This window comes from Drosophila teissieri, chromosome 3R, assembly GCF_016746235.2.
Source record: "Drosophila teissieri strain GT53w chromosome 3R, Prin_Dtei_1.1, whole genome shotgun sequence".
NCBI lineage: Eukaryota > Metazoa > Arthropoda > Insecta > Diptera > Drosophilidae > Drosophila > Drosophila teissieri.
The window spans coordinates 31,467,019-31,493,486 of record NC_053032.1 but is presented as its reverse complement, the minus strand read 5'-3'; the positions used below and the strand labels follow the sequence as shown (position 1 = coordinate 31,493,486).

General features: G+C 47.9%; 4 protein-coding genes across 9 annotated transcripts in view; 2 read left to right on the top strand and 2 right to left on the bottom strand.

Annotated features, from left to right (window-relative positions):
- Positions 1–18,752: 18,752 nt before the first annotated feature.
- On the bottom strand, positions 18,753–19,609 carry LOC122621587 (isochorismatase domain-containing protein 1). Of its 2 annotated transcripts, none has more exons than XM_043799499.1 (3): positions 19,412–19,609; positions 19,136–19,360; positions 18,753–19,073 (listed from the first exon to the last, which is right to left on the bottom strand). In XM_043799499.1, the coding sequence occupies exons 1-3, from the start codon at positions 19,544–19,546 to the stop codon at positions 18,804–18,806; spliced, it is 630 nt and encodes a 209-aa protein (XP_043655434.1). In that variant the 5' UTR covers positions 19,547–19,609; the 3' UTR covers positions 18,753–18,803. The 2 variants fall into 2 exon arrangements, with proteins under 2 accessions (XP_043655434.1, XP_043655436.1); XM_043799501.1 differs by having other exon boundaries at positions 19,136–19,345; positions 19,412–19,605.
- Positions 19,610–19,732: 123 nt separating this feature from the next.
- LOC122619870 (methylthioribose-1-phosphate isomerase) lies at positions 19,733–22,945 on the top strand. 4 transcript variants are annotated; one of them, XM_043797072.1, is made up of 6 exons: positions 19,733–19,936; positions 20,805–20,953; positions 21,620–21,855; positions 21,913–22,145; positions 22,208–22,371; positions 22,430–22,945. In XM_043797072.1, exons 2-6 carry the CDS (start codon positions 20,822–20,824, stop codon positions 22,757–22,759), a joined length of 1,095 nt encoding a protein of 364 aa, XP_043653007.1. In that variant the 5' UTR covers positions 19,733–19,936; positions 20,805–20,821; the 3' UTR covers positions 22,760–22,945. The 4 variants fall into 4 exon arrangements, with proteins under 4 accessions (XP_043653007.1, XP_043653005.1, XP_043653006.1 ...); XM_043797070.1 differs by having other exon boundaries at positions 20,799–20,953; XM_043797071.1 differs by lacking the exon at positions 19,733–19,936 and adding an exon at positions 20,586–20,733 and having other exon boundaries at positions 20,799–20,953.
- Positions 22,946–22,997: 52 nt separating this feature from the next.
- Positions 22,998–24,322, top strand: LOC122619869 (lysyl oxidase homolog 2A). Its single transcript, XM_043797069.1, has 2 exons — positions 22,998–23,892; positions 23,948–24,322. Exons 1-2 carry the CDS (start codon positions 22,998–23,000, stop codon positions 24,184–24,186), a joined length of 1,134 nt encoding a protein of 377 aa, XP_043653004.1. The 3' UTR covers positions 24,187–24,322.
- A 586-nt stretch (positions 24,323–24,908) lies between these two features.
- The window catches only part of LOC122621467 (G protein-coupled receptor kinase 2), a 52,196-nt gene continuing 50,636 nt past the window's right edge, over positions 24,909–26,468 (bottom strand). For both annotated transcript variants that reach the window (XM_043799325.1, XM_043799326.1), the window contains one exon: positions 24,909–26,460. In XM_043799325.1, coding sequence (XP_043655260.1) covers positions 26,368–26,460 — 93 coding nt within the window. In that variant the 3' untranslated portion in view covers positions 24,909–26,367. The remainder of the gene's footprint in view (positions 26,461–26,468) is intronic.

The following is a 26,468-nucleotide window of genomic DNA, read 5'->3' as shown; positions in this document are numbered from 1 at the left end:
AGATGTACAAGAGCAGTACTGCGTGATGTCTTTACTCCACTTTTCGCCGAGTGCAATCGAAGGAGATCTGAGCTCAGTTAATTTCCGCTCTGGCTCTGGGCACAGCGTTCTGCGGCGGATTAATGTGGGTCAGCGCGGTTGGGTCGCGCGATTTATGCTAAGCGGCGGTAATTGCACTGGGGTCTCGAATCCATCATCAGCAGGGCTGGACTGCCGCCCCGTGTTCCGAGCACTTTCCCGCACGAAAGTGAAGTGGGAGGAGCTGTGCACTGCACCAGGTTCGGCACTTTTCACATGCTGCTCTCGACGAGCATAAATCACCGATTTGTTTGTTTGCATCCACGCACGGATTCAAATCGATGCAGCTGCCCCGGGGCAACTCTCACTTTCAGGTCGGGTGGCTTGTACTTGGCTTCGCTCGAACCCGCAGCATTCCTTTCGACATCTCGACTGGGATTATTAATGGGCAGAGGCAATCGATAGGCATTGCCTGAATGGCCGTTTGCACGCCATGGCAACTTCCGCCAACAGAACAAAAATCTGCAAGCTGAACGCTCCGGCGACGGGCAATTAATTGCACTAATCGCATTAAGAACTCTATGGCATATAAATGGCAGCATTAAGAGCACAACGGGGCCAGTGCCGCCGCCACCGCAAAGCGCTGGTAGCATTTTATTATGCCAGTTCCACATGACAGGAGTCCAGAAGTCCGAGTCCGGGCCAAAGTTGCCATCGAAGCCTGCAGAGCCGCATCCTGTTCCATTCTGACGACCAAGACGACGACGTCGACTACGACTTCGTTTCCTCCAATGTTGTCGTAAAAACAAAATGCTCTGCTGAACATGAAAATGTTCTAAGACTACACGACCTGCGGCCAAGTGGAACAGGTGCAACCAGTTGAGATCCAGAACTGAGAACCGAGGACCGAGAACCGAATGGCTTGCTCTCATCTGGCCAGATGGTTATGGATTCGAAATTAATCTGTGGGAGGGTTTTTAGCTAGCTTTATTGTGGCCAAGTCGTAAATCATGTCAGCCGGGATACAGAATGAGAATGCATTCTGCAGCGGCTGTAAGGAAATGGAAGTGTTAAATATTGATCATCAAGTAGTTATTTCGAAAATCGGTTAGGTTATAAAACACTAATAGAAACATCAGAAAAGACATAAGACTTTATTACAGTGAAAGATGATTCGGTTTATATCTCCATTCTTTTATTACCGTTGAACCCCAACCATTAAGATCCTTCTGCATTTCCTGGACACGCCTTTGACAAGTTCGTGTCTGAAGTCTTTCGTTTGCACCGGATTGATTTGGAGGCATGGCGATATCAATCGGCTGGAAATCAAACAATTTCGCTTTCATTGTACGCAGCTCAATTTGTACAATATAATTTGGGATTTGGGCTCTCTTTATTAATGCAATTACCGCACGTTAAATAAAAGCCGCGCTGCGGTTACGTGCAACGTGACCAGATCGAGCAAACATTACATCAGTGGGCGCAATTTGGGGAGCCTCAAAGATCTTCAAAGAGCGCGGCCGCCAGCGCATTGGACATGGCTCAACAAGTCCGCCATGGAACCACATCCATGGCATCCATGGCACACATTTCGCCCTCCCCGCACTTAAGTGTAATAAAATTCGTAATAGAATAAGTGCAGCGCACTCGCCATCCAAGAGCTATTTCTTTTGCTATTTCATCCCGATGTCCACTGTCCGGAGTACAATTCCTTGTCTAATCCCCCGCCTTCTCTACATGGAAATCGTTTTCGATATCGCCGATGGCGCAGAAAAACCCCTCCCTAATCTTAAAATCTGGGGCGCCAAGCCGAAATGAAGATCATTCGCTGCTGCAGCGGATTAAATCGAGTTTTTGCTTTGGGAAATTCGAGCATTATTCCCCGTAATCCCCCAACAATCTACGGTATCTGAGTACGCACCTGTGTCCATTTATATGAGTTAGAATAAAACTGATAATCGACTTCCGTTAGCTGGCTGCAGTTGACCCACTTGAGCAGGCTGCTCAGGATGGATCTGTGTTAACTGTGGGCGGGCCTGAGGCACTTTAGTCTTTTCAGATACTTCGCCTATCATTGACCGTGAAAATGTCAGACCGTGGAATGTCTGAAGCCATATAAGTGCACAGGAAATATGGAGATTTTCGTTTTTTCGCGGCAGATTTCCCTAAGAAGCCAAGACACGAAGTTCGCAGCCAAAAATGGTGCACCCCATCCCCAAAATTGAATTATATGGCCATTTGGACACTGGGCGATCTCACCTCACCCAAATACGCGACAGCTCAATCAGTTGCCCATGACTGCGTGCTGCAGTTGCTCTGGGCTCTTGGCCTTTTAAGTTTCCATTTCTTGGCTTAAACCAGAGGACTTGACTTGGCCAATTTGATTTATGTTTGTGCTAGCCGGAGAACTTGTCTCTTCCTCGTTGCATTGCCGTTTCATGTTGGAATTCATGAATAAACATTAAAGCTGCCGAAAATTTGCAGGCTCTGGCCATCGATAGAACAATAGGACTGGGACGGCGATGCTCCATTGTGTTTTATGGAACTGGAACCTGGAACCCTTTGCAGTGGAACGTGAGGTTCAGCTCGAGTAAGAGTTCTCACAGATGCATGTCCACCCTTAAGGTGCAGGTTGAAGATCACTTTGGTTCCTGTCACACCCCAATCCCCAATCGAATTCATTTGGCTCAGCTCGCACAACTCACAAAACTTTGTCAATATCTTGGAGCCACATTCCAAGTGCGTGCAGCATTGGTGAATTGTTTTGTGAAAGCTCATTGACTGGGCGCGTGCTTCGCTCGATGTGGCTTACATTAGTTCAGGTGCTCGCATTGACCCAGAGAACTACATTCAACATTTCAGACTGCGGACTCCGTCTTTTAATAACACTTTCGGTGTGAGAACATCGATGGAGCAATTAAAGTGGGAGTCCCAGTACCCGTTAGCAACTCTGTGAGTCTGTAAGTCAGTCAGTCAGTTAGTCAGTTGGGAACTGTTAATTTGGCCAAAGAGACGAGACACGAGCAGCTCTTGATAAATGGCCCTTAGTGCAGACTTCGTCCACTTCCTCCTAAAAAGCCGGCGACTAATCGTTGCCGTTTGGCCCCGCTTAGTTGGCCCGGCTAAGTAGTCTCACACCTCCAGCCCAAAAGCCCAAAAGCCAGACTTACTCCGAGAGCAACACTCAGACTTTCAGACTAGAACTTGGACATCGACAAGGCGTCTGCTAATATTTCGGCCTGCCAGCGTGGCCACAACTCAATTAGGATGCCTGGAAATGATTCATTCTAATCTCAAGTCGGGTATCTGCAGTCATGAAGTCTAAAGTCTCCTCTGAAGACCCATTTACCGTTGCGGAGTTCCCCGTGGCGGCTCTTAAGCGCTTGTGTCTAGAATTTTGCATGGCCATTTCATTATTGATTCGCATCTGACCAGGTCGTCAATGTCTTAATTTAGCAAAAGTTCATGTTTGCCACGCTTATACGAGTAGTACTGAAACCTTGATACCCCGTGTTTAGGGGGTATTCAAGTGGACTCTTGTTAATTAGGAAAAGTGAGAGCTGAGTGCTTAGGGTGCCACCAGCATCAACCAGTTCATCTAATCTCACATGGCTCATCTGTGTCTATGCGATGTTTTCCCATTTGCTTGTGCTTGTTGGTTTGTTTGTTTTCAAGTGAATGACTTTAATCGATCGGCAACCTGCATGAGCCATCATTAGGGCCATGCTCAGATTGTTAACACTCTGGCAATGAAAGTGAAAAGTGAGGTAAAATCGCTGCACTTTCATTGCATCTCTCATCGCTGTCCAAATGGATCCCTTGCAAGAAAATAACTAATTAATCCCCGACTGTTGATGTGGGGTCAAGTTGGCGGCATTTCTTCTGGCTGATTAATTGAGTCTTTATTGCGAATTAGTGTTGATCAAATAAAGCCTGGACAAGATCATAGCCGACAGCAATTAATTTACTCATTAGACCATGTTAGCCGTGTTATTGATCTATAAAAGGAGACATCAGCAATGCTGACAGTTCTGAGAACCGTCCACATTCTGCCCCAGAATCTGGCGCTGGATTCTCGAGACGAGAAATGCGGCTTCTGCTTTTTAAAGAATTCCGCTAGCCCATATAATCTATAGACCGATGGGGTAATATTTTTCTTAAAGACGGCTCCACCAATTTTATACTACATTAAAAGTTCGTGAACGGGATATCCAATTTGGCCTGGCTCCTTGACTCGCATGCACTTTCAACTTTCCCTCTCTGCCAGAATGCCCAACCAACATCCAACATCCAACATTCAACATCCATTTTGGCTCACTCACGATTCGGTCTAAAAGGCAATTAATGAAATGTGGGTCTTTGGCAGGTGTCTGAGCCGAGGCTGGCCGTTGCCTTGTGTGAATTGCGTCGCCTGGTGACCCAATAAAAAGCCCATTAGGAGGCCATCCTTCCATCCTCCCATCTGAATCTCCATCCCCATATGTGAGCGGGCGTGCGCCCCAAACTGGGACAAAAGGTCTCCTCTTTGATCTGGCCCCAAAGCGTCTCGTTTACGTGTTGATTAATTTGTACGACGTTGAGAGCTGCAATCAACGCCCACTGGGCCCGCCTCCATTCTACTTTACTTTGTGGGGCTCCGTGATTTCATTCAGGTAGCTGTCTCCCGATAAAGTGCTGGATAAGACAGACTCTTCTTTGGGCCTAGAATTAACATGATAAAGGAAAGCAGACGCTGGTACAAACGACGGAGTCGCCTTTGTTTTACTTCTGCTTGATTGATGTTTATGTTTTCGATTCGATCTTTAAGAGTTAGGCGTGAAAAAGTGAAAGGATCATCCAGTAGCAGGTGGGTGTCCCACAACAAAGAACCAGATATCTGGGAATGGCGTGATAACAGCTTTCGCTGTTCATAAAATGGAAAGTGTCACACCAACGTGACGCCCAAACAACCTTGAAAGTGGTTGTTGTCTTCCAGCTCTTGGGCTTTTACTACTTACACTATACCCACGCTGTTTTACGCGCTCATTAAACGCAATATTCTTGAGGAGCCATTTAGAACGTCGCGGAGCAAAAGAGAAATCCACTGGAATGTGTCAGAAGCTTGTATGTTCAACCCTAGGCAATTTGCATAAGTAACTGAAAAGTAAGAGGTCCCAGCCGAAAAAAAAGCGCAACTGAAAGGGCTTCCGACAAAATATGTTATTCAGCTCCCCCTTTCGCCGGCTTTCGTTTTCAAATTAGCGAAATCTGCGGGGTCAGCGATCAGTGGCAGAAATTGTCACACATCGGACACAGAGAGTACCTCATCGTATCTCATCGCATCATTACACTTGCCGAACTTACGCAAATCTCAACCACGAACTGACCCTAATGATGGCTGCTGATTTTCGGCATACCCGCGAAATAGCAGCTATAAAACGGGTAGAGCTTGACTGAAAGTAAAAACGGGGTGGGAAACTACTAAAGATCGCAGTTCAAATTTCACAATGCCATCGATAATACTCTTCGACTCACAACTTAAATATATGACCAAAAAAACAATGGAATAATTTGATGGAATTTACTTCACATAAAAATGTGACACTTCTAGAGAACTCGGTAGCATTTTATTCAGAAGAGTTTTGAGATATCTTGATTGGGCTATTGCTTTTCCCAAATGAAAGGCCGTTTGCATTTACATAAAAAAACAATAAAAAAGTGTTAGGTGATATTAGATTATCTTAAGCATTTTAAGCACCACAGATCTAATTTCCTATCGACCTTTTGGGAAAGAGTATACCAATTCAAATTCGAGTTCGAGGGGCAACTGTTGCTTTCCGAATGCCTTGGCCTTAGCTATTGCCGACTTGGCCGTTGCTGGCTGGCATATCAAACAACTGCGGCCAGTTGACCGATGACAGGACTTCTCCTCTTAACGTGCATTTATTTTCGGTTTCGTTGCCAAACAACTGCAACAGCAAAGCAACAGCAAAAGCAACATAAACAGCAAAGCAACAGAAAGAGCAAAGCAACAGCAATTGCGGCAGCAACAAGCACAGCATGTGTGCGAATCGTAAATTGCTCGACTGGCAGAGCAAGGCAAACAAACCCGCAAACAAACAAGCTGCAGGCAAAATCTATTTTATTTATTTCTATTTCTATTTCTATTTGCGTTTTCTTCCCTCATAACCAGATGTGCATATGCCAGCCGTTCGACCGATGCACGTATGATATTTATTTATGCACGGCCACTACCGCCGATGTCAGGCGCCAGTTTTACAAGAAAATCGAACAGCCATATAGCTCCGGTGCTTTGGAGCTCCGGTGTGACCCACTTGCACTTGGGCAAGCCAGAGTCTTGGCCGAAAACGAAAGACTTCGGCCACAAACTTGCATGTCGCTTTGGTATTTTTTTGATTTTTTTTCTTTTTTGCTTAACCAGCTCAAGGATGCCAGGCTCCCGCTGCCTCGAAAATAGCGCGCAGAAACAACTGACACGGATGCTTAATTAAGAGCTCATTTTGCGGGCCAGAAGTGAACGTCCATTTGTATATTCATGTGTCATGTTTCCAGTTACCAAAGACAAGTACCCGACACACGTGAGGGTTAAACAGAAAACCAGGGTCGATTGAATATGCATCACCCGCAAGATCGCAGATCGGATATCTCCGAGCTTCGAAGGGAGATCCGGCGGCTTTCTTTGGGCCTCTTTGACATTCTTGTTTCTTTTTGTTTACAGGGCTTAGCATCAGCAGTTCCTCACACTTTTCCATTTTGCCCTCCGGGATGCAGAAGTGCGTTTCTCTGGTTGTCAACTACTTCTTATAGTTATGCACTATTAGGAGATAGCTGTTTTACTGGATCTAACTAATCAAAGGGCCACCCACGCAGAGTATGATTCCCATGCCATCTGCAGTTCGTTAGGCAGCTTCTTCTCTCAGCCTGAGCCAAATTCAGAATCAGTTCAGGCCACTCGGTGACCCACACGTCTTGCATTATGTTGCTTTAATTTACGTAAATTGCAATTGCAGTCGAGTCCGTCCAGTTCGTCCAGTCCGTCCAGCATCCGCTCATCCATGCTCGACTTAAATAATTTGAAAACAAATTTCAGTTCTGTTGCCTAACTGGGCATTACAAAATTGTTTGTAATGCGCATTTAACCCCGAAAAGGTTGCTTACATAAGCCGATCCGACCATCTAAGGCGATGTCCAATCTCCCCGATGGCGGCTCCCGATAGGAAAGGTGGGGGGCCAAAGGTCGGGCAAATATGAGCGGGCACGAGCATGTTATTCCTATTATACACCGCGAAATTAGTGCAGTTAATCCCCATTATTTAGTACTGGTACCTGGGTAACTGAGTACCTGGGTACCTGGTACTCCCCCATCATGGCCACTCATAAACTTGATTCCCATCCCAAGTCGAGTCGTGTGTTACGTCCAAGTTATGTCATTAATTTATTTTTTGCCCATTGTCGTGCTCTTGCGGTTGTAGTGCGACATATCCAGTGCTCGGTCCCTCGTGTATGCTATATGCTATATGGTGAATGCTGTATGCTGTGTGGTGTATGGTGTATGGAATAGTCCAGTGCATATGGCTAAAATTAATGCCTATTGGACTGTTCAGTGGGGGGAACAGAAGGCGAACCGCGATGATTGGCGCATGTTCTGTGAGCCAAGTTATTTAGCTCACTGCTGGCAGTTAGCAAGGCTCATAATAAGCCGCCTGGTACTTATTGATTTTTACTGTTATCGAACGACTTGCTAACATGAAAGTCGTGTGAACAAACAGGCCAGCAAAAAAGGCCCACACGACAGTCGGCGGTGGTCGTTGGTCGTCGGCCGTTGGTCGGTGGAGAGAAGATCAGCGGTAAAAGGTTCTATGTTTTATGGCAAAGAAAACAAGTGCGCCTTGAATGCCCCGCCGTCGGTGGCGTTCATCCACCACCACCACACAGATGAGTAACTAATTTGCGTGGAGGGGCATCCTGCGTCCTGGGCCCATTGAAATATTGGCGTAGATTGGATTTCAACTGTCTTTATTACCGCCTTGTAGCCGCGAAAACTGATCTGGTTGCGGAGTAGCCGGCGCAGGAGGAGGACCACCACCTGCTGGGATGGTCAGCCACCGCCTGCAAGGAGCCATTAACTTGACGGAAGCTGTCGCCGGGAATGCATACGCTCCTTTCGTGCTCTCTGGGACTTCGCAGGCCATTTCATTTCGCTTTTATGCGATGGCCAATTAAATTCTACTTAATGGACGACCCCAATCGCAATTACCGCAGAGAAAGAATTGGCTATGAAATTGGGTCCAATTGCCATGCCGTAAATTAATATGCTAATTCCAATGGCCAATGGTTAGATGCTCTGAGGTCCGGAACGTGGGTCCTGTGGTCCGGGTTCTGGATTCTGGATTCTGATCATGTCAATGCCCCCGCTGCTGGTTAGCATTGCATTTGGAAAGCTTCAAGTGCAACTGCAACTTCAAGAAGCAATCCAATTAATCGGCTTCAAAATCAAGCTTTCCACGAACTGCCAATTATTACACAATGCCGGGCGTCAAGGCTGGTGGCGAAAGCTAGATCTCCCGATCTCTGTACTCCCGATCCTCTGCACCCCACACAGTCTTTCCACACTCGACGAAATACTACATCTCTATATAGATCTAATCCTGGCAGTTGTTATATATTTCTCATTATTATTGGACATCAAAAGAAGAAACATGTAGTAACATGTACATTTTTGGGAACCTTTCAAGGAAAGCGGTTAACCATTAAAATGGAAAGTTCAGGATCTGGTCCGAACCATAAACATTAAACTATTAATCAAGTTGATGATATTTTTTTCTGTGCAGTCATCATCAGCATCATCTTACTCGCTGGCCATGTGGCCATGCAAATTGGCGCGGCTGTCAAGTTGATTTGTCATCTTTCAACTCTGACAGGACGTGAGCTGCATGTAATTGCCAATGGCCGACAAGGACCACGAGGAGCCAAGAAGCCAACAGGCCAAGAAACCAAGTAACCGAGAATCCAAGCTACTGAGCCAATCTGGCCAAGAAGGGCTCCTCTCGACGTTGACAGACGTTGGCAGGCCAAGCAAATTGGCGCAACACGCTCAACGCTTCTCGGCAATTTGCATCTGCTGATTTGGCTGCAGCTTCTGTTTTCCCCACATCCATATCCACATTCAATCCGGTGTCGGTGTCGCATATCCAACATCCAATATCCAATATCCATATCGATGTCCACGGTCATGGCCATCACATCACATTGTCCTGTAGTTGCAATTAACGATTATTGGCACTGGCATTCCGATTGTTTTATAATATTCCATTGATTTATGGATCTTCAGCTGGCTGCTGTTTTCTTTGCACGGACCTCAATCTTTCGCTGCGCCAATCGACTAATTGGTTGTACATGCGAGAGAGCACTGCACTAATGCAGCTGCTGAAGTGATATATCTGGCCGAGTAAATGAATGGGAGGATAGCACACCCGACTGTGTGATACCCTAGCGTTTAAATCGTCGTCTATATTCAACGATTCGAATTTGTATCATTTTCCACCTTGGAAACAATGAATTCCAACTGCGGGTGGTAACTTTAAAGCATGGCCTTTCAATGATTGGCTTACAGAGTAAGCACTTTACCACTATACCCTGCATTCGAGCAGTATTATCGTTTGAAACGTGATTAAAGCTGTGTACAGATGCTCGACACCATGCTGCGGCTACCTTTCGGCGTGTGTTTTCCCCCACTTAATTGGAACGATATTCGTAGCAAAACAGAGCACAGAACTGGCAGAACGTGGTGGGCATTTAAAAGTCTAACGATTGCGCACTAATGACCAGTCGATACGATATAGGGCCAGGGATTGTAATAGGGATTGGGCTAGGAATAGGGACTGCACACCCACGCCCACGCCCAAGTTCCACTTTCGGTACCAGGGAACCAGGGAGCCAAGGAACCCAGGAACCAAGGAACACACCAGACCAGACCAGATCAGGCAAAGCCAAGCCCACCGATTCCGCAACGGATCCTACGACTTTTGGGCTGCAACTGAGCTGAGCTGAGCATCTAACGAATGTCGCAGACAACAACTGGCAAACATCATCTTGATAATTGCCGAAAACGAAACCCCTGTTCACTGAACTGAACTGAACTGAACTGAAGTGCGGTTCTGTCCTGGCCGGAGAGGCTTTACCTTTTGGTGGTCTGGTTAACAGGCTGGGCCACGCCCACCGTTTTAGTTTTTAGTGCAGTCCCACCCGGTGAGGAATACATGAATTTTAAGGGCCTTACATGTCGATTTCGGACGATTGTCGAGATTAGTGGATGTTTGCTGTTGGGGCGAGGCGAATGGAAAATAGGAAATGGGCAACGGGCAACGGGCAACGGGCAATGGGCAATGGGCAACGGCAGCTGGAAAGTCTGCGACTGACTTGGACTTGGCTAGAAGGACAGAGTGTCAGATTAGCTCCAGCAGCAAATCTCAATTCCATTCTCCTCTGCATTCTCCTCCAGAATTCAGCAGCGGATTTCCCATAATCAGCATTCAACAACCTCTAATGCACAGTTTGTTCGTGGCATTTGCATAATCAAGGTAGCTCTTAAAAAAGATTGCAAGATGATTTACTGCTTCAATTAGTTTGTAACTAAGCTTTAAATGGCAAGGGCAACCAGAAATTTCATAAAAACAAACAGTATATGGTTAACTAATGACTGCTTATTAAGATAGAAAAATGCATTCATTAGGACCATGCATGAACTTCTCGGCCAGAGAAGTTTTCAAACAATATTTAAGCGGAAATTCAATGACCTCTTTTTTATCAAGAAGATTAGTTTTCCATCGTATTTGACGTATCGCGATTTAAGGCAATATTTCAAAGCTTCCAGCTACAAATTGATCCAAGGAATTCCCCCCATTCTGCACTCCAGTTGACCTGACCGTGCTCAATTTCCTTGCAACCGAATGATGAGTTCCGACCAATCCGGCCCAACCCGTTGGCGAATGTGTCAAAGGTGACAGCAGAACCGGCGGCAGCAGAAATCAATCAGAGATGAGCTAACAGTAAATGGAAAATGGCATCTTGCCACTTGCCACTTGCCAGCACAATCAGCATTCCCTCCGCTTTCATTCAAATCAATTTGTGCAGCGAACTGGCTGCAGCGTGCAATTTGCAGGCGGTCAATGCACTGGGCCAAACAGCTGGCCAATGGCCAATGGCCAGAATCTAGAATCCAGAACGCAGAATGCAGAATGCAGGAGGCTGGTTCCCGTAAATTGTTTTCAGTTTACAGCACACAGGGAACGGAGAACAATCAGCCTTGTGGTCAATGCCGTTCCCGGGTGGTGTTAATTTTTCCACAACTAATTCTTGGCATTAGCCGCAGAAGTCATAACCCAGGAAGCAATCGGCAATCGGTTGGGTAATGCATATATGCATATGGTTGGCTATATGGCTATATGGCTATATTTGCTTGGCATCTGGAGGCAATCAGCTTGATTAGACGGAAGAGGCGGTTGCATTCTGCCCCTTAACAGTACTCCTGGGAACTTGTCATCTGCAGATCACTCACTGGAAAGAGATCTCGGATCTCGGAGAGGTATCTGAGCCATCTCCGATGGAGTTGACACAAATGGTGGTCACGATTGGTGGACTGCCAGGGGATCACTCACTCTATTACTCCGAGGAAGCGTTTTGCTGTTTTCAATTTGACAGATTAATGATCGGCGCATTTTCCGCTCATCAGCGCTCGATCGGTTTCAAATTATTTTCGTGCGATCAGAGCGAATTAAACAACAAGCAAAGAACCAAATCGAAATACACCTGCATAATAGCCGAGGAGATCGGCGGGTCGATTGCAGATGAAATATTAAATTTCAAACAGAGCAATTAAAAATCCAATTTGCCACAAGTGCATGAGACTTCGCATGACTTTAATAAATGGTGCACATGCCAAATTGTAGTTAGTTGTGACGGGGCTCCTCAGCTGCTCAGCTGCCACCATAAAAGCATTTATAAGCCTCATTATGAAGACCAGAATTTCTTGTCATTGAGCTCCGCCGAGCGTTTCTAGACTTTCACCGCGTGCGCTTAGAATGTTCGACAGCCCAGAATTCTCTCCATTGGCGAAGTAGTTGTAGTTGTAGAAGCAGAAGTAGAAGTCAGGGGGCAGGTGCGATGGATGTTTGGCTGCTCGGATGTACGATGTACTTGTACCACTTGTCAGTCTGCACGGGCATACTGCGATTTTGTTGTTGCCATAATTCGATGTTGATTTTTCGCTGCTCAAAGTGGGCTAAGACGCATTGTGCCGGGCTGCCAGGCTGCTCAGCGGCCGCTTTGAAGTGGCCAAAAGAAATGAACGAAAAGCGAGAGCCAACAATAACTCGCGCACACCAAAACGCAGCAAGTGCGTTCCGGCCAAGTTTGTGCCCTGAGTCTTTTGTTTCGGCAGCGCGCTTTAGTCAAGGCATTCTCAATGCTTAATGCTTAGTGCTTGCTCACAAAACAAACAAATTATGGGCAGACCAAGAAATCTAGTTCTGGATGGATTGTATTTGCTTCAAAATCGCCAACAATTAATATTATCGTACATTTCATTCTTAAAGCTAAAGCTTTTTTTTGTTTGAACCTTTTGAATCCGATTTGGCTGTCTCCCTCTGCATTGCCTTCACCCAGTTGACCCAGTGACTCGGGCGGCCCTGAGCGCCAACTGCACCATGCAACCACCATTGTGGTGCCCTTGCGCCAACGGTGGTTCCGCTGGTCCGTCGGTCGAGTGAGTGACAGCCATCACACTGAAATACTCGAATACGGGGATACCGAGTGGCCCACACACTTGCCGCATTTTCTCTTTTGCTGGAATCGTTTTCATTTCATTTTCACGGGCCTGCTAGTTGGTTTCGTTTTGGTTTCGCTTTTGGGTTGAAAAGTCAACACAAGTGGCATTGAAAAGTGTCTGGGCCGGCGCACTTAATGATGCCTCTTCGCCAGGAGTTCTCACAGTCTCCGGAGAATCTACGCGGCAATGGAATGGAATGGAAATTGGGTTCGGGGAATGCTTTATTTGTGAGTGACAAATTGCTACCGCAGAGTGAAACTTAATACGGCAGTTCAGGGCTTTAAGTCCCGAGTGTCCGTTCAAGTCAAAGATGGCACTTCCACTACCACTACCACTCCCACTCCGCGTCCGACTCCCACCATCAGCGACCACCTTCTCGCTCCTCCTCCTTCGGAGTTGGCAATCTGGCGGTGCAATCTGACGCACGTTGCATGCATTAAGCTATAAATTGCAAATGTTTTATTCCGCCGCCCCTGCCCCTTTAGCTTTTATACTTTGTTTTTGGGCGGCCGCGGGCATTGAAAATTGAATTGTTTGTTGTTGCTGGCTCACGAAGGCCGACGGCGACACGCCCACATTGCGTTTGCCAGTCTCATTAGCGAATATCGTGTTCGGTTATTTGCCCAGCGATGAATGCGGTAAGATCCAGGCGGAGATTGCAGATTGCCCTCGCCGCAGCCGGCAGCAGGATCGCCTTCCATTCGCAGCCGCATTCGTAGCCGCACTCGCATTCGCATCCTCATCCTCGGCTAGGAAAATTAATGTTCGCACATTAAGTTAAATGATTGCGAATATTAGGAAATATTGGCCCGGCCAAGTGCAGTGGCATCGCACGGATATGGGGATGGGCCCAAAGGGATCTCGGCCCGGGTGCGGAGGAGAAATAATAAATTAGTCCTGGCCTTGGCGGCAGTTATGTCATTATGTCTCATTAGCACTTTGCCCAGATATTTTTGCGCCCGGCAAATTAAAATAAAGAGCAATACCCGGGGACCCACGTTTGAGTCAAAAAGGCGCCGTTTGAGCCCAATGGGAAAACCCGTTTGTCCGATCGCAAAGACAAAAGGAAATGCGGCTCGAGTGAAAAGCGTTCGAGTGCTTTGCGTTTTGTTTGCTCCAAAAGCTAAAAGCCAAATCGTTATTCGGTTCGGGTTCTTCGGCAGATCGCTGGCAATTCGCTTGGAAATTTAATGAAAGCCTTGGCCGAAGAAGAAGATCTCCCGCAACGCCTTCACTTTTGATTTTCCTGGCAAATTGCGGGCTGCAAGCAGCTGTTGCACTTTGTGAAAATCAGCATAAAACCTCCTACATTTCACTTCACTGTCAACACGATTTTGTTGCCCGCGGCGCCCGAGGGGCAGATCGTTCATTTGTTCAATCGCTCAGTTGCGCAGTTGCTCAAATGCCCAGTTCCCATTCAAATGGGATTTTCACTTTTCATATGCCAAAAACCTCCGTCCGCGACCTGCTGAACTTTTCCCGAAGCAGAAAAACCCCTCAGGCACACGGCACACAGAAAACTGATATGGGTCAGGCACAGGTACAACATCATTCCATTATTTGAATGTCCGACATGGGCTACCGTTGCCCGGACGTGGACGTGGACGTGAACGTGGACTTGGACTTGGACCTGAGACTCGGGATCGGAATCCCGGCCTGTAGCCCCTTGTTATTTACCCATTCCGTTGTCGTCGTTGGATGTCAATGTTGGCTGTCAGTTTTGCGCTGCCGCCTGACAGGCCGACAAGCTGAGCCAGAGCCAGAGCCAAAGCCAAAGCCAAAGAAAACCGGCTAACTGGACATCAAATGATCTCGGGAACATCACCTACGTCGCTCACTGACCACCACCACTGACCACCAATCCGCAGACTGTGCCAATTTCCAGCGGCCACACACTCCATTAATCACGGCCAGCCGAATTGGATGGACAATGGCTGCGAGTGGAGATCTTCACAAATCATAACCGCAGAGTTTTGCCAACGTACTGGCACATTTTCGTTTGGTAATTACGGATGGGAAGTGGCTATAAATTAACCTTAATTTAATGCATTTGACAGAGTACTCTTTGGTGGGAGTCTCGGGCCGGGCAATGAACTGGAGCAGCGAAGCCTCTAATAAGCCCATTTAGAGGCTGCGAGGTCGGGCCTCTTTTGCCATTATCGTTAGCCCATTTCTCGGCTGGCTGCTTGGGCCCTTTGTTTTTCCCGGCCAGAAAGTGAATCTGCCGGCCCAAAACTTCACTTTCCGCGGCTGCCAATCGCACAGTTTTGGCGGCATCTTTGTAGACCCTGCACAAATTACCTTGATTTAATAACAACCATCGTCGGCCGACCATTTCAATTTTGACTAGGTGTTTTTGGAGAGTCGTGACACAATGGCTTGACCTAGGCGCCCAGGGAGGTGAACCACGGGCGCAGCCTTTGACATTTAAGTCAAGTGGATTTCCTAAGGAGCAGGCTCTGCTTTGGGGCTGGGTCGGAGAGCTGGCGAAAGCTGGTCGATTGAGGCAATCAATCGATACTTGGCTAATGAAAAGCACAGCACAGCTCAGCTCAGCTCCTTATGAGTTGCGGATCCTAATCCATCCTCTTGTCACTTTCTTTTGCAGTCGCAGGATGGAATTTCCAAGCGGAATGCATTGAGAAGCCAGCCAGCAGCGTATGCTAATTTGGTTAGAAAGTAAGTGCACAAGGCGCATATCTAATTGCCCCCACCTCGGTTCAAAGAAGAAGATTCCCGAACAAGTGAAACTGCCCAAATATGGCAACTGCAACTGCAACTGCATAAGCTGCACAAACTGCAAGTCAAATGCGAGCCAAGTCACTTTGATGCGGAGATGGAGAGAGGGTTTATGGCTTCGACCATAAAGCACGCAAATGTGTTGGACTTGGCCGCCTTTGTTGGCCAATTGCCCATATAAAAGCACGCGGTCTGCAATCCGATTTTCTAGCATAAATTTGTGTAAATCTTTTTCGGCGACTTTTGTCGGCCATCCAGCGCTCGACCGAGGCCGAATTGGCCTCCAATTGTGCCCACTATTAAGCAAATTAGTTACATATATGACTGCGACCGTTCTTCCAGGCCGAGCCGACGGCCAAGTGGAGCCCAGCCACTGGCCACTGGCCACCTTTCACTGCTTTTCAAATGTCGCGCCATTGTTGCCCGTGCGGCATTGTTTGATAAAAGTGAAGATAGCACTGGGATTGAGAGAAAACATTCGGAGACATGGTGTAAACAGCATTCATATCTCCGCCTGATCTAGTTTGAGCGCTCGGACAAGCGGCAAATAAACGGTGGCGATCTTAATCGATGACAGGAGAGCCGCCATGTCCTCCAAGCTGACCCATTGTCCCATCCTGACCATTCAATTTGCGGAGCAGGTGGGGCCACTGGAGGGAAACCTACATACCCAATACTACGTACTGTACTGCATGCATTCCTTACTTTTTCGTGGCCAAAATCTGATACCAGTCTATGGAAATATGCTCAACTGATTGGCCCGTTTCTCTTGATGAATATCAATCGCGTTGCTCACCCTCCGTTGAACTATAGTACCGTTCTTAACAAAAAGATAATTTCATTCTGAGGAGGCCTTCCGAGGCAAACCTGTAAGAATTCGGTAAAAAGAGCCCCAAATTACAATCAGGCGGGCTAAGTGAATAACCTAACCACGAATACTCGGCAGTTGAGTACCCATCCGCTTCTTTGATTGGGGCATCGACGCTCCCGTGCACGCATTTCCCATATCCGAAGTACAATTCCCAGTTCCAAGTTCCCAAATCCCGACTCCAGATGGTCCGTTTCTTGTTAGCGGTCGATTATCGCTGCTGCGCCGAGACCGGCAATCATAACCAGGTCTAATTAATACGTGTGCTCTGGGCATCTCACACCCAGAGTTACGCCCCCAGACGCGGAAAACAGATGCAGATGTATACATTGTGGGGCATATGCTAATTAGACGTACTCGCAGCCACTTAGTGGCTGGAGATACATATCTCACTCGGCTAATTGCTGGTCACTGGCCACATGCATTTTGTGGGTTAACAGGTGACGTGGGGCCACAAACGCCACAAACTGAAAACCGAACTCGAGGGCGGCAACCGAAGCAGAATTTTCCCTATGACCTCCGGGGGCCGCGCCCCTTTTGGAAAGAGCGGTATTGTAAAGAACAAACGAACGAATAATTAGCATAAAGAAATGATTGCACTAATTGTGGCATGAGAAACGCCAAGCACGGCCCAAAGTGTGGGAAATGCAAGCGATCTTTCATTAGATGTCTCATTAATGGAGGAGCATCTCGATTTTGGCTAATTTGGGCAGGCGGCTCCATAAATTATGCAATCTGAGCGAACACAGGCTGCAGCCAGTAAGCCAAGCTGCACTGTAGCCTCTTTGAAGGCGCCGCCTGGGATTCTCACATTTGTCAACCGAGTTTTAGGAATTTCGAGGCAGCTTAGCCAGCCAAGCCAGCCAGGCCAGCGGAGTGGACAGCCTCCATTCAATGCTCCATTCAAATGGGATAAATGGCTCGGCGGGGATTAACTTGTGATGGAGGAGGTGGTGGATCCAGTCGACTTTGGTTGCTGACCCGGCAGTGGCTTGATAAATTTCTTAATTTTAGGGACTGTGCTTTGGGTTTTGGGTTTTGGGTTTTCGCCTAATTCCTGTTTGTTTATAGTTACCCAAGGAAGCTGCCATTTAGGCGATGCCTGGGCTGCTCCCCGGTTGATTTGATCTATGAGCGTGTCCACAGTTGCCACTTGCCGGCGTGCCAGCACATAAATTCCCAATCTTTCATCGATTTTCCACGGCAGCCACATCTACAGCTGCCGAGGAGCACAGATCGCGGATCGGACTTGGGAGATGCAATTGGATGTAGTGGAAATGGAAATGGAGCCGTGTTCATTTGCACACCGCGCAGGCAATTTCGCAGATTTATCATCTTTTTTGTTGGCCAGCATCGTGCGGCAGAAAAACGAAAACTAAATATATGAATATCCCAAATGTGAGGTGTGAGCTTGGCACCGGTGATATGAAAACCAGTTACAAGGCCAGAAATTTATGGATTCCCTGGGCGGCAAGGCTTACGCACACTGCCGTTAGCCCAATTCACTTTTCCCGCCTGGCACGGGCATGGGCATGGGCGGAATTAAAGCCACAGCTGAGGGGCATACCTAATTGGATAGATCAGATCTCATTTCGCTGGCGAGGAACTCGGATAAGTTGTTGACTTATCGCGTGCCGCGATGCCATCGCCATAAGTTGCGCTTTGCAGTGGTTTTAGGGGCTTAGAGAGACGACCCCATCTCTCTCACCCGACCAGGAGGACTGGGCAAATAAATTGCCAGCTGCCGGAGGCGGCGGAGATCCTCCTCTGCTTGGCATGCAAATGGCGATCAAGATCGCGATGTTTGCGTGGCCTGTTATGAGTCAATCAGACGCCTGCCTACATTGTCACCATCACTTGGCTCGGATACGATCGCTTTACCGCTGGATGGCTGCAGCGCTGGCTGGGATGCCTGCAGCGCCGATTGAAGATGGCTAGATGGGCGCTGGAGATTGTTGCGATTGCATCATAAAATTTAACTGCACAGCCAGCCAATTCCAGGTCCAAAGAGCCGAGTCAAAGTCATTGCATAAATTGGCAGCAATGCCGTGCAGTAGCTGCTGTTTCTATCGATGGGATGCCATGGGATGCCATGGGATGGCATGGGATGTGGGGATGTGTGTGCCTTGATGGTTCTTATAAGGCGCCGCCTGGGCAAAAAGGGGTAGACCCATATGCTGTTCCATTCAGCTGTCCACTTGGCCGAGATGTTTATGAGTTGACGAGGACAGGGAGGCCGCCCTACCGGTGGGTCCTTCTCTCATAATTCTCATAATTTCTAAACTGAACACACTCTGCATATGCTGGAAGGATGGTTTACTGGACTGAAACACATGAAAAGTGCCGCCAGGCTTAACTTTTTGAGGCGCGCGCGAGCTGCATGTCTGCGGAGATCTTCTTCACCAGCGAAGCAATCTCCTTGAAGGACTTGTTGTCCTTATCCCCCAGCAGATTAAATATCACACTCTCGGAAGTGGCTATGTTGCAGCCGATGTGACGCAGGCGCTCCAAGGCCAAATCCCGATCCTGATTAAGACGCGACGCACAGCAGTCGGCCACCAGCCAGACATCGACTCCATCATTTACCAGGTCGAAGGCCGTCTGCTCCACACAGACGTGTGTCTAAATAAAGTAGAAGCGGGCTCGTTTTGCTGAAGCAATCCCTAACTCAAACCATAACCCACCTCCAGGCCGAAAAGCACCGCCGTCTTGGGCTTGCCACCAAAGATATCAGTCATACTCTTACGTACGGGCTCCACCAGCATGGAAAACATGGTCTTGGAAACATTGGCGCAGGCATGCCCGATGTCCAACTCACAGACGGTCTTGCCCAGCCTCTCGGGATACTGCTCGGTGACCAGCAGTGGCACCTGGAGGATCTTGCCGGCTGCCAGCTGGAATGGAATGTGCTGGAATCCATTAGAACCCGACCATTATCCTGTCACTTCTCGCTGTCTCACCAGTTTAGTTGTGTTTTCGATGAGCGAACTCAGCAGCGGAATGGCCGGCTTGAACTTCTCCTGCACGTCGCACAGCATGAACAGCGTCTTCGAGGGCACCAGGCGGTACAGAGCTGGTCCTCTGACTTTACTCATAATTGATTCCGGGTGTATAATAATGCGTAAATGAACTATTTTAAATACTAACGCAAACGGTTGCTGTGTTTGAATTTGGCGCCTGGCTAGCGCCACCTTGCGACTAACTCAAGAACTTCGTACTTCACCACAATAACGGAATGGTGAGTTTTGACTTGAACAAATCAGGCTTGGTATTCTGTGCGGAAAGAGAGGAGGCCACACTGCCGGCACTAGCATTCGTAAATCAAAAATTAAAAATAATTCAAGTAACAAAACGTGCGCGTAGCCGATGCGATAACCGCGACCTGATCTGATCCGATCTGATCTTCGTCTTCGCTCCCCGGCAGCTGCCAGTCCCACTTCGCACCTGGTGTTGGGTGCTATTCAGCTGCAACTTTGTTGCAAGAGGTTAGCGGAACGACAACAACAACCACCAGTTGCCCTTATGTTTCCCCAAAGTGGTGATCCCAATGCCCAATGCCCAATCCCTCCCTCCCGACGCATTCCATCTGGCGGTTTGTTGGCACAGGACCAGCGGACAAGTCGCTGTCACGGTGCGGCCCAACTAATTGCACTCGCATTAATTGCGGCACACTCAAAATTGCCCAATAACCGCCGACAGATAAGCAGCGCGATTAATTTCTTGCCGGTCTACACTGGTCAGCAAGGAATCCAACGCCAGCGAACAGGCGTCCACCAGGCGTTTATCAATTGGGCGAGGCGGCGGCGGAGGAGAGCAGCGGCCAGCGATGCTGTCGACATGAATTAATCGACGATCTCGCGGCCGAGGCCCCTGCGCCTGCCACGCCCCCCTAGCCAAATACACTGCCCGAAAGGAAGGCACGCTGATTGACAGCATCTAAATCAATTTCTTTTCAATTCGGTTTGCTAGCAAACGGCATTTGTCAGGATCAATCGAATCCCATTTAAGCCCTCGCCTAAGGGTAACATCTGCGGAAGTCGCACAGTATTCTTACCGTGTACCGCCCGCTCTTCCGGCGCCGATCTCGGCACTTTCGCTCGGCTGCGAAGCAAACTCTTCCGACGCCCCAAACCGCGAGGCTCGTTCAGTTGCTCACTGATCCGTTGGCCTGGCAGTCGTCGTTGGAGAGCGTTGAAAGCTGCGAATCGCAACTGAAACAGAAACTGATTGCCTTCCATTAATAACTGATTAGTGGCCAGCGATTCGCCCCTTGGTGGTCCAAGTGGGTTGCCCGTCTCCCTGCTTCTAACCCACACATTTTACACACTAATCGGTGACCTCTTCCAGTTACAGAACAATCCCCTGGAGAGATGAGCCTGCAGTCGATCAAGTACGCGCGAGGCAGCCTGGAGATCCTCGACCAGCTGCTCCTGCCCGGTCAGTCCAAGTACCTGGTGGTGCGAGGCGTGGAGGATGGCTGGAAGGTCATCAACAAGATGCAGGTGAGGATGCCTTTAGTGAGGTGGCCCGGGGCCAGCGCCTTTCCCTGCCTGCCTTAATAGCCCACGTCCCCCGGCAAATTGCCATTCAAATGCCTGTTGGTACATTTCCTAATCTGCGCAACGCTCGCTCGCTTGTCTGATGTCGCTTGTCGTATGTCCCTTGCCCGGCTATAAATAACGTAATTGAAATTAAAAATTTAAAAACGCTTGCCAAAAATAAAACTACTCCGCGCACGTCACTCGGCGATCGGTTCCCACTGGGCTAATGCCCCCAGAACAAGATGATGGCCCATTGGTGGCTTGTTGGTCGATCGTTTATGTGGGAGCACGCGCCTTGTCACGTGGAGCCCTTGCCGTTTTTCCATGTAAGCTATTTACCCCGCTTTTTGCATCGTCACCTGATAAGCCAAGATAGGCTGACCCACCTAATCTGGCTGCTCTCCGCTCTTGTTCATTAATTACGACAATATGGCACCCAAATTATTGCTTTAACGGTGGTCTCATTTGAGACTTGACAACAGCATGACAGCCAAATATTTTAAAATATACATATATCAAGAGCATTATTAAAGGCAACTTGTTTGCCATAATCCTGACAATTGGGTGCCTTTCAATCACATTTAATATTTAAATAAGCTCATAAATTAATATAATTGTTTTTTTAAGGTTCGTGGTGCGCCCGCCATCGCCATCGTTGGCTGCCTCTCCCTGGCCGTTGAAATCAACCCAGAGGACTTTGAGACCAAGAAATCGCTGCGGCAGGAGATCGAGGGCAAGTTGAACTATCTGGTTTCCGCCAGGCCCACGGCGGTCAACATGAAGATCGCAGCCGACGAGCTCATCACCCTGGCCAACGACCTTTACAAGGACGAGGCAATCGATGTGACCGAGATGAAGCAAAGGTAACATCCTCACTGGCCACCAGACGAGCACACAAAGTTAACCCAGTTCTGTTAAAGATTTCTGGACGCCACCGAAGCTATGCTAAAGAAAGACATTGCCGATAATCGAGCCATTGGAGCCAATGGAGCCAAGGCGATCCTGCAGCGCGTGGCAGAGACAGGTGCTGCCCCTGCTGGATCTACGGGGTCCGTCCGGGTGCTTACGCACTGCAACACGGGTTCGCTGGCCACCGCCGGGTACGGAACTGCGCTGGGAGTGGTCCGCCAACTGGCCGAGCTGGGAAAACTGGGTGAGTACCTAACGGAGTTTGGTACATGAATTGATTACTAACGATGGCACTTTCCGATCTAGAGCACGTCTACTGCACAGAGACCCGTCCTTACAATCAGGGAGCCCGCCTCACAGCCTACGAACTGGTCCACGAGAAATTCCCCGCCACTCTGGTTCTGGATAGCATGGTGGCTGCTCTGCTGCGCGCCAAAAATGTGGCTGCTGTGGTCGTGGGAGCAGATCGGGTAAGTAAGCCTTTTAATGTTAAACTATTCTCGATTAATGGTTTGTTTCTTTACCTAGGTGGCATCCAATGGCGACACAGCCAACAAGATTGGTACCTACCAGATTGCCGTGGTGGCCAAGCACCACGGCGTGCCCTTCTACGTGGCCGCCCCTCTGACCTCCATCGATCTGGCGATTCCCGGAGGCGATCACATCATCATTGAGGAACGGCCCGACCGGGAAATGACGCACGTGGGAGAGCACCGGATCGCTGCCCCGGGCATTAACTGCTGGAACCCCGCCTTCGATGTGACCCCTGCCTCCCTCATCACCGGCATCATCACGGAACGCGGTGTCTTCAAGCCGGCGGAACTGAAAGAGGCTATCACCAAGCTGCTTGAGTCCTAACCGGCGCACAGAAGTTGTTTACGCATGCACTCCATACCCCATAACAGAAACCAGAGCACGCGCGCTCGGTATAGGCATTTTGCCAGCTGAGTTTTGTATACAAACGTTTTCCCGCCTACCAAGCAGATGTGGGTCGATCCGCTGGGAAGCACAACGCACAATATACCTCCTACACATGTAGCCCCATTTGCCAGTTGTTACCGTACTGGCGCATTGTTCCCGCTGACTTTAAAACTGGATGCAAGTTGGGTGTACTCTACCAGAAGGCGCTGAATGGGCGATGGCTTCGTTCCGGTTTCAAGTGCTGCAGCTCCTACTGGTGCTCAGCCAAAGTTGGGCCAACAACAGTGGCCTAAACGTGCAGAACAATTACAGAAACATGAAGGTCCGACTGGCCACCAATAAGGCAGCGCTCGCCGGCATTCAGGTCCTCCGCGAGGGACGTGTTGAGATCAGCTTTGACTTTGGCGCCTCATGGGGAACAATTTGCAGCACTTCGTGGAGCATGCGGGAGGCAAATGTGGTGTGCCGACAGCTAGGACTGGGCTACGCTTCCAAGGCAAGCCAGGGTACGGAGCACGGGGATAGCCGGCAGCATCCGTGGGGCATGGTGGGCACTCTGTGCAGGGGAACCGAGCCTCGCCTAGCCGACTGCATCCGGGAGTCCCACTACCCGAACCTCTGCAATGCCAGAAACCACAATGTCAGCACGGTGGCCTGTGTTAGCCACTCGGCTGACCTGGAGATCGGACTGCCGGACATTGAGAGATCCGCCCGCCTGGAGGCTGTGCCCATGTCGAGGCTGACCTGCGCCATGGAAGAGCACTGTGTGTCCGCCGACGCCTATGAAATCCGAAGGACGAACCCGCACGCCGCCAGGATACTGCTTCGCTTTTCCGTTAAGGCTTCCAATGTGGGCACAGCCGATGTGAGCCCTTACGCCAACTACAAGGACTGGGTGTGGCACCAATGCCACAGACACTACCACAGCATGAATGTTTTTGCCACCTTTGATGTTTACGACCTCAACTACCGGAAGGTGGCCCAGGGGCACAAGGCATCCTTTTGCCTTATGGACTCTGAATGTCGGCCAGGTGTACGGCAGAAGTACACCTGTGGCAACACCACCCAGGGTATGTGTGCTTGAGGCAGCTGCCACGTGATCCCTTTTAACCCATCTCCTTGCAGGCATTTCTGTGGGCTGCGCAGACACCTACACCGATGTGCTGGACTGCCAGTGGGTGGATGTCACCCGAGTGCCCGTCAACCGACGCTACATCCTGCGGGTGGCCCTCAATCCCGAGTACAAGCTGGGCGAGATATCCTTCGAGAACAACGGAGCCGAGTGCCTCCTTGATTACACTGGCGTGCAGCAGACCACAAGGATTTTCAACTGTCGGCGCAAGCCCCTTTGGTTTAAGATATGATTTTGTGTACTGTTTTAAAAGTAAGATAGCTGTTGCGGTCATGTCTGGTGACCTGTTAGATACTAGGACTTCTACATCTGCCAATGCCAGCTGGATGGCTTATTCGAAATGCAGCTGCCATTTGGTACTTTCCACTTTTTCCCGCACACTTGCAATAATTTAAATAAAACAAGTTTACTTTTGGGGATTGGCCGTATTTTCACTGTCAAATAATAATCCTTGGTATACTTTTGGGCGTCGCAATGAAAGTCGTGCAATTATTTTGTGTAGCATACTTTTCTGCCGCGAGGGCAAACTTCGGTGAAAAAAATATTGCATACCAGCAGGCGCTGCTGAAATTTGACTATCCACCTGCTGACATTTCTGTTTGCCTGGTATTTCAAATCGGAGAAACCTTCATTTCGGTCGATATATTTGACAAATTAACTTCAGATCTGTGCTACGTAGCAAGTCTTTTGACTTTGAATACCAGGCGAACATAATTTGTAGCAAGTAGCTAGTCTACCAGTTGGAAGAATTCTTTGAAGAAAGACAGCTTGGAGAAGCGCACTCCCAAAAGTATGCAATTATTGCCATCATCCCAAAAGTATGCTTTAAGAACCGAATTCACTTCTTTGGCGCCAAATTTAAATTGCTTACTGAAGATGTCCAAAAGGTGCAATCTACTAATTCGTCTTTTACTTTGCAACCTTAGTTGCAATAGAATGAAACAACGCACAACGTGATAGTTTAATACGTTTATTGTTTTTGAATGTCCATCTCTTGACTTTTCGGTTGTATTTTGTATTATTTCGCTTACAGAATAGATTTATTTATGTATGTATATCTGGTATTTACGATGCTCTATAAATATGCCTTTAATTGCTAAAGATAAATATTTCGGCGCTTGCTCAGTTTGGTTTACTTTATGTAGTTGTAGTGCTAAATTGGATTTGGGGCTGATGCTGATGGCGTTTGCTGTTTTGTATGCTGGTTGGTTGTGCTGGTAGTAGTTGTTCATTATATGCCTTACAATTTACTAGTTGTGCCTAAATCAAGTGAATTGAAACTAAGACTTTCCGCTGGCACGTTTCTCGCTGCCAACCGGTTCAATAATCATAATTAATTTTTCATACTAACATAATAAATTCTCCAATTGGTTTACATTTGTTTTTGTTTCTTTCTTTGTTGCTAATTGCTAATTACAAAATGCCTACGCTACTATTACACAAAACTTAGACGCTAGCTGACATCGATATCTCAATGAATTAGCATTAGTTAGCATAACTTGCTGTTCATTCAATTGCAAAACGAAACAAATATCAGTAATAACGTTCTTCCATGGGAACCTTCGGCAAACTTAAACTTAGGCAACAGAAAAAGTAAAAGAACGATATGAAAAGCTTAGCAAAAGAGTGCGGCAATAAAACTTAGAAGTCGTATAAATAATTAAAGATTTTACATTTACAATCTGATTAGGTTGCACGCTTGTATCGTATCTATGCATGTACAACGTAGTAGCATGTGTTAAGTATTTGTTAAAAATGCATTCAAGTGTTCGAGTATTCATGTCATTTTCTTAACTTACAAATGCTAACTAGAACATCTATCGTCCAACGCTGTCCCGTCGATCACAAACTACTATACAAAAATTACATATTACTCAGCCGTCTACATAGTGCTGCACCTGCCCATCCGCTGTTGTCCCGGTTTCTGGTGGATGCGGGTGATGCGTGTTATAGATGATCACTTACATATTGAATAGCGCTCGTATTTAAGTAACATTATTTTTGGGTGCTGTGACAAACTGACGGCCTTAGCTCTCAAAGTGGTATAGTAAGTGGTATTCATGTTACCACTATTACAATTAATTAACTCTCTAATGTGTGCTCAATGTGTGTGTGTTTTGTTTCGGTAAGGAGTCTTTTTGAAACATTTATAAATATATATATATTGTGTGTCGAAATCAGCTTGAACTTTCCTTAGAAAATTTGATGTAAAAGTACAATTTCAAAAATGCTTCTTGCGCGTCAACTGAAGGAGAAACCGATGTAGGTTTCGGTTTTATAATTAGGTTGTGCTTTAAAGTTATTATGCTCCTGCTGAACTCTTCCGATCCGGGGTATCTGTGCGCAATTTGTGCTATGTGTCGACGTCTACGTCAGGCGTCCGCTTCAAGGCATCCTCGACAGATCTCTGCTATCAGCTTTCGACCGTCGTGGAGGACACGCTGTGACTAGTGGTTAACAGATGCTCCGGAATGGGTATGGGCTGTGTGCGGGCCGGCTGCTTCTTCTGCAAAA

Excerpts from the sequence above, each read along its gene's own strand:
- LOC122621587 (XM_043799499.1), bottom strand. The coding sequence starts at position 19,546 with ATGAGTAAAGTCAGAGGACCAGCTCTGTACCGCCTGGTGCCCTCGAAG. Across the intron at positions 19,361-19,411 it reads TCGAAAACACAACTAAACTG|CACATTCCATTCCAGCTGGC; the intron begins GTGAGACAGCGA and ends AATGGATTCCAG. Across the intron at positions 19,074-19,135 it reads CGGTGCTTTTCGGCCTGGAG|ACACACGTCTGTGTGGAGCA; the intron begins GTGGGTTATGGT and ends TACTTTATTTAG.
- LOC122619870 (XM_043797072.1), top strand. The coding sequence starts at position 20,822 with ATGAGCCTGCAGTCGATCAAGTACGCGCGAGGCAGCCTGGAGATCCTC. Across the intron at positions 21,856-21,912 it reads GTGACCGAGATGAAGCAAAG|ATTTCTGGACGCCACCGAAG; the intron begins GTAACATCCTCA and ends GTTCTGTTAAAG. Across the intron at positions 22,146-22,207 it reads GGCCGAGCTGGGAAAACTGG|AGCACGTCTACTGCACAGAG; the intron begins GTGAGTACCTAA and ends TTTCCGATCTAG.
- LOC122619869 (XM_043797069.1), top strand. The coding sequence starts at position 22,998 with ATGCAAGTTGGGTGTACTCTACCAGAAGGCGCTGAATGGGCGATGGCT. Across the intron at positions 23,893-23,947 it reads CTGTGGCAACACCACCCAGG|GCATTTCTGTGGGCTGCGCA; the intron begins GTATGTGTGCTT and ends ATCTCCTTGCAG.